The sequence below is a fragment of the Alosa alosa genome, chromosome 11, assembly GCF_017589495.1.
Source record: "Alosa alosa isolate M-15738 ecotype Scorff River chromosome 11, AALO_Geno_1.1, whole genome shotgun sequence".
Lineage (NCBI taxonomy): Eukaryota > Metazoa > Chordata > Actinopteri > Clupeiformes > Clupeidae > Alosa > Alosa alosa.
In genome coordinates, this window is record NC_063199.1 from 31,452,608 (window position 1) to 31,470,157 (window position 17,550).

The window sequence follows — 17,550 nt, forward strand, 5'->3', positions numbered from 1 at the left end:
TTTCGACTGGTTTTACAAGTACGAAGGGAAGCTCCCCACCCTTAGAAAGGTACCCTTTGCTTGGAACAGCTTTGCAGTGCTGTGTGTGGGATATAGGTACATATATACTGTAGGTATGGAGATCTCCTCTACCTTCTTGGCAGCCAGTTAAGCTGTGCTCCTTGGTGTGGTGTGATGTGCTGTTGTTGTTGTTTCTGAGGAGAGGGGTTTGGGGAATGTTTGCTGTAGTCTGTATAACTGTCAATGCATGGCATTTTCGGAGTGCAGTGAGAGTCATTTAATCTTGCCCAGACCCAAACCCGTGCAGTGTAAATGACCCTGCTGTGATGCCACAGAAAGGGAAAGAGAAGAAGCAGAAACAGAAGAACAAGAAGAAGTCGTCCAAGATGGACACGCTGCCCGGCGATCGCAAGAACAAAAAGCAGATGGAGTACGAGCTGAAGCTGGCCATGGAGCAGGAGGAGAAGCAGGAGCGCGAGAAGCAGCTCAAGATCAACCGGCTGGTGCAGGAGGTACGCTGAGACCTCCAGGAGACGGGGGGGGGTCAGAGGTCAGATGTCGCGGATGAAGCGGCATCTGTGTGGTGTGTCAGGAATATTTGATGTGAGGTTACTAGCATCTGACAAAAGGTCTATTATTGTCACTCATTTGGCATGTTTGCAGCTGTGTTCCTCGTGGGTGTGCCTCGAAAGAGAAACGGACCTCAAAAGAGAAAAAGATGTCTGTGTGTGTATGAAAGAGAAAAATATGTTTTTGTGAATAAGTGTGTGTGTGTGTATTTTTTAGTATTGCTTGTGTGCGTGCGTGTGTGTGTGTGTGTGTGTGTGTGTGTGTGTGTGTGTGTGTGTGTGTGTGTGTGTGTGTGTGTATGTGTGCTTACGGGTTAGCGTTGTGCACTGGTGCGTTCCTAGGTGTCTGAGACGGAGCGCGAGGACCTAGATGAGTCGGTCAAGGTTCAGCACTGGGTGGAACGGCTCTGTCAGACTCGACTAGAGCATATCGTAGAGAGTGATGTGCAGGAGGTAACTCAAGAGTGCCTACACCAGCGCTATCATGCATGAGTCACTGGGTATTATGCATGGGTGATTGGAGATGTGTGTTGTGTGTGCAGCTACAGTAGATTAGAGTCGTAGTTGAGGGTGAAAGTACTTTTTAATTGAATTTTTAGTTGTATAACCTCAAGTGGAAAAAGTTCATGCTGCACTAACCTGAATTTAATAGAATGCGAGAGCAGTTGGATGGCATTTGCTGGATTATGTGTGTGTGTGTGTGGTGTGTGTGTGTATATATATTATGATTAGATATCTTGTAATGTCAACCACTCCAGAGTCCCTGTGTAATTTCAGCTCTTTGATGAGACGTTTTCTTTTTAGTCTTTTGAGACTTTCCGGTTTCTCGTGTGGTGTAGATGTCCACAGGTCCCTCCCCTGCCCACTCCGTGTCCACCATGCGACGGTTTCCTGGTGGCTTCCAGCTGGCCACCACAGACCTGGACGATATCAACCTGGACGACGTGGACAAGAGCCTGAGGCAGCCTCTTAAGAGACTGGCCCCTACGCAGCCAGCCTACAGCCAGCCTCCCCCACCCTTACCCCTGCCCCCACCCTCCCCACGCCTCCACCCACCCGCACACCTGCCCCCACCCTCCCCCCGCCTCCACCCAACCGCACACCTCCCACCCCCTCTCAACTCCGGCTACCAGCCGCCCTCCCCTAACTTCACCCACCAACACCAGCACTCGCACCACCCCCACCGCCACCCCACCAACCTGCCCCCCTCCTCAGCGCGCTCTACACCCCACCAGGCCCCACCCTCGCCACGGATGGCCCCCCATCCTCCCCGGCGACCCCCCCCCCCCCCCGGGCCGGCCCCTCGGCCCCCCTCCCTCTGGGTCGTCCTCGTCCTCATGGGCTCCATCGTCTTCCCACCCCCGCCTCCACCTCCTCCTCCTCCACCTCCCCCTCCTCCACCTCCCCCCCCCACAGCACGTGGCCGATGAGCGGCTCTCCTCGCAGGGTTACCCGCGGGCCACCAGCCCCGCTGAGCATGGAAACGAGTGGGAGAGTAACGGCTACCGGCAGAGGGGGGGCTACCGTCCACCCAGCCCTCCCAGTGAACTCTTGTACCCCCCCAATCCCACGGTAGAGAAGAGTGTGTGTGTGTGTGTGTGTGTGTGTGTGGTTGCATGTCTGCATTTGGCTGTGTGCATATGTGCTTCATATGTACTACAATGCTTTGTGTGTGTAAGTGAGGGCTTTAGTTTGGCATGATTATGACCATTCAGAGACAAAGAACACACCCTCTCTCTCTTTGTGTGTATGTGTGTGTGTGTTTTATAATCTTGCTACTTCAGTGCCGCTGGGAATCTGAGTCATTGGCAGTCCAAATGCTTTCAAACAGTGTGGCTGCTGTGCCTTAGTCCCTCTCCTTCTTTTATCCTTCTGTGAATGGTCATACACTACAGGCATGATTACACCACTCGGCCACCAAGAACCCTTCATAACAAACTGTTGTTGCTTTTCTGAGTAATGAACGTACAGTAATCATTGTCAAATTGTGTGGTCTGCTGAAACATTTAGGGAGCTATCCACTCTTGCAGCATGGTGTTTTGTGTGTGTGTGTGTGTGTTTGTGTGTGTGTGTGTTTGTCTGTGTGTGTGTGTGTGTGTGTGTGTGTGTGTGTGTGTGTGTGTTTGGCGTGTGTGTGTGTGTGTCGTGTGTGTGTGTGTGTGTGTGTGTGTGTGTGTGTGTGTGTGTGTGTGTGTTTGGTTGTATAACATTGCTTTTGTGCTATGTGTATGTGAGCCATTGAGTCATGGCTGAATTGCTTTTGTATGTGTAGAGTTGCATGGTGTGCTCTTCTGTGGGAGTGATGAAACACGGCATACGTTGATTGCACCGCACATGTTGATTGGCCGAAGCACAGTGTGCTTCTAGAAGTGTGGATCTGCCTCACATGTGTGTGTGTGTGTGTGTGTGTCTGCGTGTGTGTGTGTGAGTGTGTGTGTGTGTGTGCACCCTGATAGTGTAGAATCGCTTCTCTGCACCACTGTGATTAGGTGATGAGGAACACATCCCATGCCAGCAGAATATCAACGTCCAGCTATCCTGTGGTGAGTGCACAGCTCTGTCCAGAAGGCTGGTGCCTCTCCATCATCTGAGGGAATTACTGCACAGACAACATCCAGCCAAACCAGATGGTGTTTTATGCTGGTTACTCTGATTAGTACCCTCATAAGTGGAGACTTGTATTGGAAGCATGAGTGAGAGTTGAGTTGGATGTGGATGTGGATTTTGTGTGTGTGTGTGTGTGTGTGTGTGTGTGTGTGTGTGTGTGTTAGGGGTGTGGATTGGCACTGCCCTCACAATTCGATTCGATTACGATTCACCAGGTAACGATTCGATTCAATTCGATTCTACGATGCATTGCAATGCATCAAAATTCTACTGCACACAACAAGGCAAATTTTGAGGTCATGAGGCAATACAAGCAATCAGATATTGAACAGATTGGCTGCTATGTGTGTATTATCACTCTCCTGTATCTTACAGGACATACATAAATGTCATTAAATAATGGAATTTCACCATTTTAGGGGCAAGGCTACTTGGCCTTCAGTTGGGCATATTTGGTGGGGGGCACAAAGGCCACATGTCAGGGCACCAAGGCCAAAGTTAACTATACAGTAGTATGCTATAAAAATGATCAAAGTTGTATTTAGCCTATTCACAGCAGTAGACCTTCATCACTGTAGCCTATGAAACATTACAAAAACATGAAACATGACATATTACATAGAACTGTAAATCATCTGATCATCTAATATTTATATATCTAGGATTTATTTTATATTTGGCCTGTTATGAAATCATGTATTGAACAAGCTCAGCTTAGTTTTAAGAAACTCAAATAGCATAGATGCATGCTTAGCATTTTGTGATCATTAAGGCCACTTTCACAAACTCTTAGTCAGCTGTCCTCTGATTTACTGATATCTAGGCGATATTTGTAACATCTATTTTGTATTTGGCACATTATGAAATCATGTAGAATAATTTAAACACATTGTAAAACTTAAAGCCCAAATTTGGAGACATCCATGCATGTCGAAATTTGCTGCAAATTCAGAACTGGATTACTCTGGAACGGCTAACTGTACAGGGGACTGTTTTACACCTTTGTGTTCGGTAAGGTCAGCTGTTTATTCTGATATATGGTTTGTTATGTGTTGAACGAAGGGTTCGAAGTATTCCACCGAGATGAATGTAGGGAGATGTACGCAAAACCTTCAGTAGAATTATGATTAAATTGAATTATATTATTCACTTCAGTATAATTTTCTCGCGAACCGTTCACCACAGCAATTAACGGCTATCAGTTTAAAAGCTGAGAAAAAGCTCTTTCATGTGATGTGATGTCTGTGTGATGAGTAGGCTTGTTCGCGAGGAGTTCAACTGAGAAGAATGGGTGAATTTGGATGCACTTTCTTTCTTGCCGTGCGCTGTCACTTTCTCCATTGCATAAAAGACTAAATTAATTTGCGCTGTGAATGCTTAGATTATTTTGACAGGCCATAGGCTAAATAAAAATCGTTATTAGTCGGACGCAAAACAGAATATTGAAAGAAGGGGGCACCAAGGTCACATACTGCACACACAGTAACGAAGCCAATTCAGGATGCTCGACATGGTTCGTGAAGTTAGTTGTATTGCCATTGCCAACATGCTTGATGTTAGTGTGTCAGGTTTTACACACCGCGTATGTCTTTGTCTAGTTTCCCCATTAAATTAGTAGAATCCGAAATGTGCCCAGATGTCCACTTTCCAAGCTTTGGGTCCGTTTTTAATTACCCATCTATCGCGGTCATCTCCCTCAGTCATCTTGATTCTTTAGTGTGCCGCTTAGCATGTAGCTACAGGCTGTGTATGCTATGTGTTCATGTCATTACAACGTTGCTCCGGAAATGCCCCCAGAAGTAATTGAAACTTCACAACTTTATTGTTCACTCAAGGCCAGAAAATAAACAGTGACATAATCGATTATGGCACGTTGCCGCATTGATGGTGAATCGTGCATGCCCAGCATTGCAATGCATCGCCAAATCGATTATTGTTGACATCACTAGTGTGTGTATGTGTGCGTGTGTGCGTGTGTGTGTGCGTGCATACGTGTGTGTGTGTGTGTGTGTGTATGTATGTATGTGTGTTATATTTGTGGTTTGATGGTTGTTCTGTAGCAAATCTCCCCAAGCCCTCCCACCCAGAGGAGGCAGCTTAACCCCATAATGTCCAAACCCATCATGCTGCCTCGGGGCCCCACCCACAGGCCAACGCAGCACTCCGAGGCCCTGGTAAGATCTGTGTGTGTGTGTATGTGTGTGTATGTCTCTCTCTCTCTCTCTGTGTGTGTGTGTGTGTGTGTGTGGCGTGCACAGTATTCCCTTGAACAAACAGTCCCTGCTGGTTACAATATTTATTATAATGGTCTGATCCTACAGACCAAATATTACACTCTAAAAACATATATAGCCTCAGGGTCATTGATTGATGGCCAGGGCTAATTAACTAGGCAAGTGTAAATCAGTCATCACTGTGTGAGTGTGTGTGTGTGTGTGTGTGTGTGTGTGTGTTTTGGATGGAGAACTGATAGCAGAGGAGAAACAAGAAAATCTTGAAACATGCTGAGGGAGAGAGAGGAGAGAGAGAGAGAGAGAGAGAGGAGAGAGAGAGAGAGGAAACATAAATGCACTGTGTATTTACTCTGTGTGTGAACATTTTAACTGCAGCACTAAAAAAGAAAATCTAGGTCGTATTACCCCTGCAGTGGTGCTTCTAAATGATCCAGTCCAATCCTGCGGCAAAGATCCCAGTTACTGCTCTCATATGGTCTCATTCCCTCACTGTACAGGAGGGCAGTATTGTATAATATATAATCCTGTCCACACTCGCGAGAGTGTGTTTGTGTGTGTGTGTGTGTGTGTGTGTGTGTGTGTGTGTGTTTGCTGACGTGGTTGTCCGTTCCCGCCCTGTGTCCCTGTCCCTGCCCTGTCCCTGTCCCTGTCCCTGCTGATCATCTGCTGATGTGCATACACCACCCACCTCCATTATAAAGCATGGCCTCAGAGGGACCTCTTTGTTTGAGCAGTCATTTAAATCAGTGTTAGATGTGATCTGGGTTAGGTGGTCCTGATTAGTGAAACGCGCACACACACACACACACACACACACACACACACACACACACACACACACACACACACACCCCTTGACCACATAGACATGTGCAATCACATCAAGCTGCAGTATTAATTCTGAGCCTGATGATTAACACCAGATTTCTGGCCGTGTGTTCCAGCCGCCGGAGATGCTGAAGAGGATGGTGGTGTACAACACATCTTTTAAGTCCCACAGGAAACAAGTAACTCACACTCCACAATGTTCTCTCCAACGGCACTCTGTCAAACCTCAATGACAGCCATGTTTTACTCTGCATCAGTGGGACTCTTGCCACCTGCCTGAGCAGACCATATTTATGCATTACCTCAACTGATTTACACTACAACTGGCTGCCATTCAGGATAGCACTCTTTTATTTATTATTTTACCTTCAGAGATCTGTCCTTCTTTTTATCTCACTGTTACAAAAGTCATGATTTATTCAACCAGAATTTCTAATCAGCAACATGCATCTGCAATAAGAGAACCAAAAGTGGGTGGAGGTAATTGTTTCAGCAGAGGGAATAGCAAAATCAATCAGACATATTACATATTTTATTTTTTAAGGATTAAAAGTGTGTGTGTTACTGATATATTTTGTGCCATAACATCTTCAGATGGCATAGATATTATATAGCACATTACAGTAATCTGTTTACTCAATGTGGGGTGAAGTGTTGAAACGTATAATGTACTGGTGGATAAATCAAGATTTACTGCTGGATAAATCAAGACCATTTTTCTTCTATATGTCTGTTGTCCTATCCTGACTGGAAATGAATGGGTTGTTTGTATGGTGTGTCTTCTGCAGTGTAGGCCTAATGGTTTTAAGTTAAGCAAGTTTAACTGTTTCCTAACTTTGCATGTGAATATTAGTGATTAGTGATAGGTTTTTCTATGTTGATAGCTGACTGATGTTTGGTTGCTAGAGTAGATGATAGTGAGTAGTGGTAATGGCTTTCCATGATGCTTCTGTCTGTTCTTGTTCTCCATCTCCTTAAATGTATGACTGTGTGAAAAAAAAATGTATGCTCCTCCGAATATGCTGAGACTGTGATCCACTTCTACACATACTCACAGGAAACGGATTTGATGGTCAGTCAGTTCAGAGACTCTGCCATAACCATTATAGTGATTACTTATCTATAGCTAGTTCATTTAAACGACAGTGCCATTATTCCACAGCCAGGGTATAATGTTAGCATCACATTCAGTACATTCAAACTGTTTGAAGGCGGTTTAGTTTAATTTTATCTGAATTGATCTTGTATGAGCCATGTAATTAGTTTGGCAGGAGGGACATCGTTTGAAATTCAAACATCAGTGCTGTGGCCAGGTAATTCAAATGGATGTGGCATCATCCTGTCATGACACCAGATGACCTCTGTGATGCATGAGAAAGCACAGAATGGCTTTGGCCTCAACTGAAGGCCAGCTAAAGCAACCTTGTTGATGTCTGCCGCTACATGGAGAGAAATGACCAGTTCTCATTGTCGTGCTGTCTCAAATGTCAGACTCATAAACTACTGTACAGTCATGGCAACATTTCTTGCTCCGACACTGAATGTCTGTAGTTTCTATTGTGGGAGCAGAACTATCAGTCTATCTTCTAGAATGGGCCTCAGTAAGTGCCGCATTAAATCTGAAACCTTTACACATTAAACTTAATAACATTTTAGACAGTGGCTTTTACATTTCTGACCTCCATTTTTTTTCAATAGAAGACTTAGTGTGGTTTTGGTTGTCAAATGAAATCTTGTTTTGAAACTGCCACGGTATGGTTTTCTAATTCATTCAAGTTTATTGCAAGAAAGAACTGTCTTGTCCAAACCAATTACAGAAAATATCTCCACCTCCTTGACCTAATGACAGAGGTGTTAGACACTGGTTCTGTTGGGCACATTAATCACAGATTCATCAAGTCCATTACAGAGGGGAGTTTCCTGTGAGGGATGGGGAATTCATCAATGCAGACAGGCTTATTTGTGGCTCAAAACAAATTACCTCCGGGCTCTTTCTGTGTGTCCACCTTATTGAACACCCTCCCACATGCTCTGTCCTCAGGGATTTCGGAAATACGAGGAAGGCTTTGACCCATACTCCATGGTACGTGTTCACTATTTCACCACTTGCTGATTTGAAGCCCTGATGCACTGATAGAAAAGGACGTGCCATATCTTGCAGCTCTGCTCTAGTGGGCAAGTCTGAATTGAATTTCCTGTGTCTATCCCAGTAACTCGATTAAGGGATTATTCTTTGTCTGAGACAAGTTTATACAGCTCTGTCTGACGAACCCTTTGTGCATCAGTTGGTGCTGTTAGCATGTCAGAGCCCTTTGCACTCCTCACATGACATCTAATCTCCTCTTTCCTGAGTGCATTGTCACAGTATGAAACATCACCATGGTTCAGTTGTGCTATCTGGAGCTGGTAACAGAGCTGGTGAATTCTCATTGTGATATTGTATTGTGTCTTGTGAAATAACAGTTCACTCCAGAGCAAGTAGCAGAGCGGGACATCCGGCTGCTCAGAATTAAAAAGGTAATCACTCTGCTGCTTTTTTTTTTTTTTTTTTTTTGCTGTTTTCATCCGGTGTTCATCATTCATTCATTACCAGTATTTATATATTTATTTGTAAAACAGGTACACTGACATGACGGAGCAGGAAGTCATTTTTTCTGTCACTGACCACAAGTGCTTTGAAATAGTTGTGGGGGAACAAAATAGTCACTTTTTAAAAAAGATTTGTGCATCTTCTGCCCTTTCTTTGCACAGGATGGGCAACTAGATGTAGCGGTGGAGGGAGGGGTTGAGTCCCCTCTTGGGAAGCTTGTGGTGTCAGCCGTCTATGATGGTGGTGCCGCAGACAAACATGGTGAGCTCATTTAGCAAGTCTCAGCATAGGTATTCAGACCTTATGTGTTATGTCTAATCCCAAACAGATGCTGCTGTTGAGCAGTGTTGTGGCATTCAGAGCAATCTAGGGAAACACACATACCGTAAAGCCCAAAGCTTGCTGTGAAAAAGCCAGTCCCTGAATGGCTGTGTGCTATTTTGAATTAGTGTATGTGCATCAGTTTTGACATTGTTGTGTGTGTGTGTGTGTGTGTGTGTGTGTGTGTGTCTAGGTGGGATTGCAATAGGTGATGAGGTGATGGCAGTGAATGGGAAAATCCTGACTGACGTCACCCTCACTGAGGGACAGAACTCCCTGGAAAGGGCCTGGAAAAGTGGAGGGGTAAGGAGCTCGTCCAACCCTCTCATTCAGTCACTCCTCCTGCCTACAGTCAGAGTGGGGGGGAACGAGGAGGAACGCAGTTCCGCCACCTCAGATAAATGAATAATAAATATATTCTTTCATACCAACGATACCACGATGATATTGTTAAAATAAATGATGAGTTAATGTTTCGCGTGTACAGAGGTGACCATGAAGCTAGCAATTCTTGTCCTAAATGTATTGCTACACCACGATACTCAATGTCCAACGGTGAGTAATTTTTCCCCGTTGCACCGACACCGGATTTTAGGGTTCCCCACCTGCCCAGGGATGGATTACTGCACGGGCCTACCGGGCCCAGGCCCAGGGGGCCAAAGGGTCAGGGGCCCTGAAGCCCAAGCCTTTGCATGGAATCATTGCCTCAATATCAACAAATCAGGATGAATCTGATTGAATTTAGTATTGGCCATCCCCAAAATGCACCAGAATACAGGAAATGACAAACAAATTAAAAATGTTCTAGGGGAGGACCCCCAAACCTCCCTCCCACATATACGACAATTAGTGGGGGGCCCTTAATACATCTAGGCCCAGGGGCCGAAAGTTCATAATCTGTCCATGCACCTGCCAAATCCCACTTTAATCACTGCCTACAGGCGCAGAGCCGATATGATAACATGTGACCTCCCATATCAGCCTCAGTGCAAAAATATAGTCTATGTATTGTGCTGTATTCCATCATATTGTAATATCCATTATTTCACACTTGTGTTCTTTGTTGACCCAAAGTCACTACAGCAGTTATTTATAGTGAGCAAGACCTTCTGGATCTCACACACATTCCCTTAACAAAGAAAATGTCCAAAAATGTGTTTTCTCTCAATACTAATGATTGTACATTTTGCCAATGCATGAATGTTGATGTGTTTCTCAGGACTGGATTGATCTGGTCATAGCAGTGTCCCCACCAAAGGACTATGAGGATGAAGTGTACGTACTCCCACCACACAGTTCATCTATCTCCTGTCCATCTCCTCTCTGCCTCTCCTTTGTCTCTTTGTAATCAATCCATAGCTAGATGTTCATAATCAAATCCAAACCATCCGTCCTGTGTAATCATATTGGATGTGTGAGATTAAAGCTCTTCCTTCAGTGGATTAAACCAACTGTAATTAAAATCCATTATCCAAAAAGCACTTATTGGGCCTGAGTTTGAGAATGAAATTTCGGATCGAAATCTGAACAGGTGGACATAGGAAGATCGATCTTGTGTCTATGCACTGACAGTTTGATGTTTATAGCCTAATGCTACCATGCGCGCTGACCATACGTTAAAATACTGTTACTATAAACAACCTGCAGGTAGGCATTGCTTTGAAATAATTAAACTAATGTAGCCTATTTATGCACGTTGTTTATTGCACGTTGTTTCATGACATAGGCTACAACCCATATAATGAGTCCCAATACTCTCCGGGGCAGGCGTCCAACATCTAACATTTTCCAAGTTTACTGTACTTAGTGGGAAAGAGTGGACATACCGAGATTGAATAGTTCGAAGAGAAGAGATGTTCAAAGAGAGGTTGTGACTACCTGCTTTGCGTTTGGCTGCAATACACTTCGAAGTTGTTCCATTTTGTAGCAATACAGTGAGTTCTCCAGCCACACTTGGACCTTTGGTGAGATATTCATTTGCATTTTACTAGATATATCACGGGTGTCCTGGGGCTATCTGGGATACTTATAAAACAGGAGCAGCAGGGAGCAGTACAGTACATAATAAGATCATGTACAGTATGTGAGATTGTGAGCTCATGACAGAGGCACTATATCTTTCTGCATTGTGTGCACTGAAGAAAACAGAGCTTTGGAGAATGCGTTGACATCTGTGTCATCTAATTAGATGACAATTTGTGAATAGAAACAACAAGAAAAAAGAGAAAAAAAAAGATAGGTTTATTTAATTCATGGAAAACACTCATTTATTGCTTTTTGAGCATGTTATTTAAATCAGACAAATTGCAAATTAGTTACAAATTTCCACACTCAAAACTCTTTCAACTTGACTCATTATGCAGGTTTGCTCTTCCTTGCTCATACAGAAATCTGTGTGGATAAATTCCACTCTTCCGATGAAGTGGATTGATATTTCTTTGCGAGATGAGTAAATTACAGTGGTAGATTGAGACAGGTGCATTCAAATGTTCACATTTTATTTATCGCCCAGGCATTACCTAACCCAATCGGAGTAAAAATTCATTTCTGCCAGGATATTTTCGCTCTCAAACTCGGGCCCCTAGTGTTTGATCAATGAGCTTGTTGTTTTCCTTGTGTGCCTGTTGTGAAGACTGAACCTGTCGTCTGTATGTTCAGCCCTAAGGCAGCATCAGTCAGTCCCCCTGCAAACAGACAGTTTACCGTGGGCAGTACAACTCTGTACAGACACGGCTACCGATCCCGGCCGTAGCTGCCCCCGGGCCCTGAGGCCTCCGGCGAGGCCGGGCCTGCCCACCTCCTCCCCAGGGTAACTCCCTCTCTAGCCTGGGCGGCAGCCTCCAGAGTCTCTGGGTGTGCCACAGCCTGTGTGCGTGTGTGCCTCATTCGTTTGCATGGGCCCCATCTTTGCTCAATCTCAGTCTCAATCTGGCACTTCTGCCTATCACAGATTACAGCTCTCAAACCTTCCATTTTAAGGAATCTGGCAGTAGATTACCTCCTCTGTATGTATGTACAGTATAATCATAGTCAGCTACAATAGTTTGCTAACATAGTGATGAGTAAGCCCCGATTAAGTGTCACTCTCAGTTCCCTCTAAAATTGATTGATCTGAAGTTTTTTTAGTTTGATTGCTGTTAATTAAAACTCAGCCAGGATTTAGGTCTAAATCTCTGTAAGTCTGAATCTCTACTCACTGCTGTGTGTTATAGTCATGGTAAATTAAGACATGAGCTTTGAAATACTGTATGTAGGCCTTCTACAACTACAGTATTTGTGTAGGCTTCTGGCACTACTCAAGTCGTATTTGTGAAGACCACATCATTTGTTTCAGCCTTAGCAGGTTGAAATCTCAGCAGTTGTTCTGATCGATGTTGTTTAAAGGGTCTGTGTCATACAGAAGGATTATTTTCACATTCATTCACAGCATGTTGTCCTTTCCACATAATATGACACCAATTGACAGGTTAGGCTGATTTAAATTGGAGCTGTCAAGAAGGATTGGAGGGTAGAGAAGAAGACCTTTTTCTGGCCTCATAACGTGCAGAATTATGTGAAATGAATTGTTTGAATTCACAACATGCTGTTCTGCCACTGTGCTTCTTTGGCCTCATTATTTCACACTTTCAGATCTTCCCTCGATTGATATGCATATATATTTGGAGGGAAACGTAAGGCATGCTCTTGGGTGAAACATCTTATCTGTCCTTGTACTGTGCATTGGTTTAGCTATGCTTTTTGTTTTGTTACAGGACCTTCTTCTAGGAGTCAGCTCACTCACTCGGTCGCTCACTTTCTTTGGAAGAACAGACTGCTCTCAGCGAGTGGGCCTGCCCAGGAAGTTGGACCTTCTCCACAATCATCACCCCCATCTTTTATCACTGCAACACAGCATGATCCAGCTGCTTCTAACAATAAAATAAGCCCATGCAAATTGTATTTACAGAAACACATGAGTCATGCAAACAATGCGCTTTTTAATAATAAATGTGTTTTTTGCAGTTGAGGTCCACTGCATTGGTTATTTGGCCTTGCCCTTTAATATATTTTTTACCACTCTGTGTGTGTGTGTGTGAGTGTGTGTGTGAGAGAGAGAGTGTGAGAGAGATCAAATAAGTATATTTTGAAACACCTTTAGGGGGCAGTAGTGCACCTTTTGCAGTTTTTCTCGATCGTTTTGCTTTTGTCAACTCTGATATTATGTTTTCACAACAATTGACACACAGGTCTAAACAGAAGCACTCTAAACAGAAGCCAAAATACGTATACTCTAAAAACATTTAAAAATTGCAGCAAAAGCACAAGTTGCCAACACATCAACACAGCCTAGTCAAATCACCTGTATGATTTCAATCAATCATTACACACTGGACAAAGATGCAAAACATAGTTCTCAAAATGAGGAGTATCAGCCTTCATTTTTGCTATATCTGTGCCATAGTGCCATAAAACTGTGAAAAGACTAAATGTATTGAATACAAACTAATTGAATGCATTCTTCCTAAGATGTAATGGTCACTGACATGTAAGACAGTAAGCACCTTTTGTTTCACACAGGTAACCCAATGATGTTTGGAGTCTTTGTATGAGAACTGTTAAATGTTTTGAAAAAGGATGTGTTAAGGATGCGTTAAACCAATGAAAATATGTTATCACTTGCAAAAAGATGACTTCTGCTGTGTTAAAGTAAATATCATGATCAAGTGGATCCCAGTTTCATTAACTGCTTCTAAGCAATCGAGAAATCGAGAAAAACTGCAGGCTAATTCATATGTTGAAGGCACATGCGGACTACAGTAAAAGCCAAACAATAAACATCCAATACCAGCAACAGACATTTCAAATACCGTCTCTTTACAGGGTTCCGTTGTATGATGCATCCACCATTTAACAACAGGATGATGAATGACAATAACTCTAACAGAGACGTAATTGCAATGACAGACCTACATATTACTGTATAAAAGCCCATATTCAGATTGTGTGGGCCATATGTCCTACACGATTTTTTGTTTCAGATCCAGAGTAACTGCATGTAGGCTATAGAGCAGCACTATGGAGGCGTAATGTAAAAGCGTTATGTAATGATGTAGACCATCGACGTTTTAGCGATTTTTCAAACGTTTTTGTAGACAATAACAACATTGACTGACGCAACTCTTCCATGGAAATTGCATGACCATCATTTTATTGCTCTTTGGGAACTCCGTGGCCTCTGGTAGCCTCTCTCTTTTCAGCACCTTGGCTAGTTCCACTGGGAGTTCGCCCCACCAGCCTCAACAACACATTTTTTCATGTACTGTATGGCCATTGACCAATATCTTCGCGGTCACGTCCACAGCTGACGCCAACGTCATCGGAAAATAGTCTAGGGCCTATACTATCGCCAATTAAAGTTGGTGGTTATACAATTTAGTGATTTGGATGATTAACCACTGGAGCCAGAAGATCTACAGACAACAAAAAGCCTTCGATTCTCCAAGAATCCAGTGATCATCTGAGTTTTAACTTTAGTTTAAATGTTGTTTGTCCGTTAGAGGGTCACAGGCTAATGAGGACTGATCCAGGGGACAGCGGCGTTTGGGAACCAAGATGCTTCAGCCACTGTACAAACCGGTATGCAAGCGGCCAATTTTTCAGACCTCTTAGATAATCATTTATCATGTGTGTAATACGTGTTGGACAATGCGTTGATGGTTTACGCACTCCATCAGAGAACATTGTTCATTGGCGTAAGTCAATACGGAGTTTCAGGTTTGTTTAAATATTGTATTCATGTATTTTCGCCGCTAATTTTAGGCAAGTTGTAGGTTCATAAACATTAGCCACAAACAGAGAATTTCTCCTACTGTTGCTCTCATTGACGTTGGCGGTGTCATCATGTCATAGCCTACAGTGAAAAATGATGGATCATCCCAAAATGAATGCATTTTAATATTGGCATATTATATATATTTAATATTGACATACTGGCATAATTTAGTGCTTATGGCTGCCGTGCATCACCCAGGTGCGTGCTACATTAGTGGTGGTTAGTGAGGTTCCCCCTTAACTTTGAAACGCTTTGAGTGTCGTGAAAAGCGCTTTATAAATGTAATGTGTTGTTGTATTGTGTTTAATAATTGGCTTGTGTTGCGTCGCATAGGAATAAGGTTATCAATTGAGGTTCTGTATTTGAGTCCATCTTATGAAGCACCCGAAGATGCTTGGGCATCACCCTCAGCCGTTTTTTTTTCGTGGCAACTTCCCCGTGCGCGCGTGTGTGTGTTTCTCTGTGTGTGTGTGTGTGTGTGTGTGTGTGTGCGAGCGTGCGTGCGTGTCTCATGTGTCTTTCTGTCTGTGTCTGTGCGTTGGTAATTTTTTATGATGGAATATCTTCAATGACATTAAATGTCATTGAAGATCAAATTTTGTGTGTCTGTGTGTGCTCGCTTATGTTGCTGCTCGCTAGTATGTTTGAAGGTCACATTTGTACTATGAATTAGGTGAATAATGTCTGATGACACATGAATAATGTACTGTAATGGAGACAGCAACGGAGACATCGATCACTGTAAGTGCATGGCAATCACTGCCATAGACTGCTTTGCTGCTTTTGTGTGTAGCCTACATATAGAGGGCTGTTCCACGTTTCAGGTATCCTGAAAACACACACACACACACACACACACATTTATACCGGTAACTGTTACTTTATCTTACAAGCAAAGCATGCAAGGAATGTGCTATCTTTAAAGATGAGCCTGCTGTCTAACCTGTGTATGTTTGTGCTGCTGCTGGCCACTTAACACACCCAGCTCTACCAATCTGTTTAATGGGCTGTAATCTCAAACAAGGGCAAGAGAAGCACTCTCTCACCCTCAATCAGCCTCCATGTTATCGTAAACACAGGACAGTACAAGCCTGTCCAACCCCACCCCTCCCTCCCAGACAGATCATTTGGCTCTGGTGGTAGGACTACACCTCTGTCCACTCACTCCCTCTCTGACTCCCCCTACCCCTTAGGTGTCAGGTAAATGATTCTTGAGCTTGCGATCAATTGGAATTGGAGTTCTTGTATAGCCAAACAACATATCCAATCTCTCTGCCCTCAATCTGTCATATTTTTAGATTTTTCCAGTGTGGTCTCCCCAGGGATTCACATTCACAGTGTGGTCTCCCACACACACACACACACACACACACACACACACACACACACACACACACAGGGAATTGACAGTCACATGCTTATTCCTGGCACGTAACACAGTCTGACGAAAGCACCAGCCTGATGTTGATGTTGTCTCTGCTGCAATATCTCATCAGTCCCGCCCCCTCTTTCTTTCTTTCTCTGTCTCTTTCAATATCTCAATATCCCTCATTCTCATTCCAGTTTTCTCCTCTCTTTCTTTCTCTGTCTCTCTCTTCTCAATATCTCATTCCTCCCTCTTTCTCAGTCCCGCCCCCTTCTCTCTCTCTCTTTCTCTCTCTCTCTCTCTCTCTCTCCCTCCCCCTACCTCTCACAGGTCTGCCTTAGTCTCTCTGACACACACACACACACACACACAAACAGACAGTGCTTCAGAGCTCCCATCTTGCAAGGTCACCGTTGAAATCTCATTCAGAGAGCGCGTGTGCAAGATACAGATAGACAGGAATAGCAGAGCCATATTAGAGGACGTTCGCCGGGATCTTTTGGCTCCTGTACAGCTGTGTGTGTTGTGTGTGTGTGTGTGTGTGTGTGTGTGTGTGTGTGTGTGTGTGTGTCTGTCTGTCTGTCTGTCTGTGTGTCTGCGTGTGTGCTATTGCTTTCTCTTTGTGTGAGACGGTGAAAGCGCGTGTGTGGGGACAAGAGCTCGCTGACTTTTCCGCCGGATGGCTTATTTGGAGGATGCCTGAGCAGGAGAGCGGCCGCGTGCGACACTGGGATTCCTCGCGGGCTCTGCTGGAGCACCGTAGACAGCTGGAGTTACGGCGCGTCTGGAGCTGCCGCTGCCGCCACTGTGTCCGTTTGCGCGTTGCCGCTGTCTTTCCCCAGGGACTGGGACTGTGAATGGGATTTCAATGTCTTCTCTGTGACAGGATGTAAAGGCAGGAGGGCTGTGCTGTGCTGTGCTGTGCTGTGCTGCTCACCTAAACTCACAACTCTGAAGACACCGTCTCTACTCCTCAACTGTCCAGCCAGGGGCTCACTGGCATGCCCTGAGAGCGGCTTACTGAGGATCATTTGTTTCTCTCCTCTCCTCTCTTCTCCTGTCCTCTGTCCTTCTCCCATATCTTTCACCTACTCATATCTCTCTCTCTCTCTGTATCTCATTCTCTTCCTGTTCTGTTCTATTTCTGTTTTCTTTCGTAATTCCCTCTTTGTATCTCGTTCTCCTTTGTTTTCGTTCTCTCTCTGCTGTTTCCCCCCCTCTCT

At 44.3% G+C, this 17,550-nt stretch overlaps 2 protein-coding genes across 2 annotated transcripts in view; both read left to right on the top strand.

Annotated features, from left to right (window-relative positions):
* LOC125303776 (harmonin-like) overlaps positions 1-521 on the top strand; it is an 844-nt gene extending 323 nt beyond the window's left edge. The window contains exons 1-2 of the mRNA XM_048257691.1: positions 1-49; positions 336-521. The exon at positions 1-49 is cut by the window's left edge and continues 323 nt beyond it. Coding sequence (XP_048113648.1) covers positions 1-49; positions 336-521 — 235 coding nt within the window. The remainder of the gene's footprint in view (positions 50-335) is intronic.
* The window catches only part of ush1c (Usher syndrome 1C), a 33,686-nt gene extending 20,531 nt beyond the window's left edge, over positions 1-13,155 (top strand). Inside the window, 6 exon segments of the mRNA XM_048257690.1 lie at positions 8,280-8,321; positions 8,702-8,755; positions 8,990-9,089; positions 9,343-9,452; positions 10,369-10,424; positions 12,902-13,155. Of these exon segments, the coding sequence (XP_048113647.1) occupies positions 8,280-8,321; positions 8,702-8,755; positions 8,990-9,089; positions 9,343-9,452; positions 10,369-10,424; positions 12,902-12,914 (375 nt within the window). The 3' untranslated portion in view covers positions 12,915-13,155.
* The last annotated feature ends 4,395 nt before the right edge of the window (positions 13,156-17,550 follow it).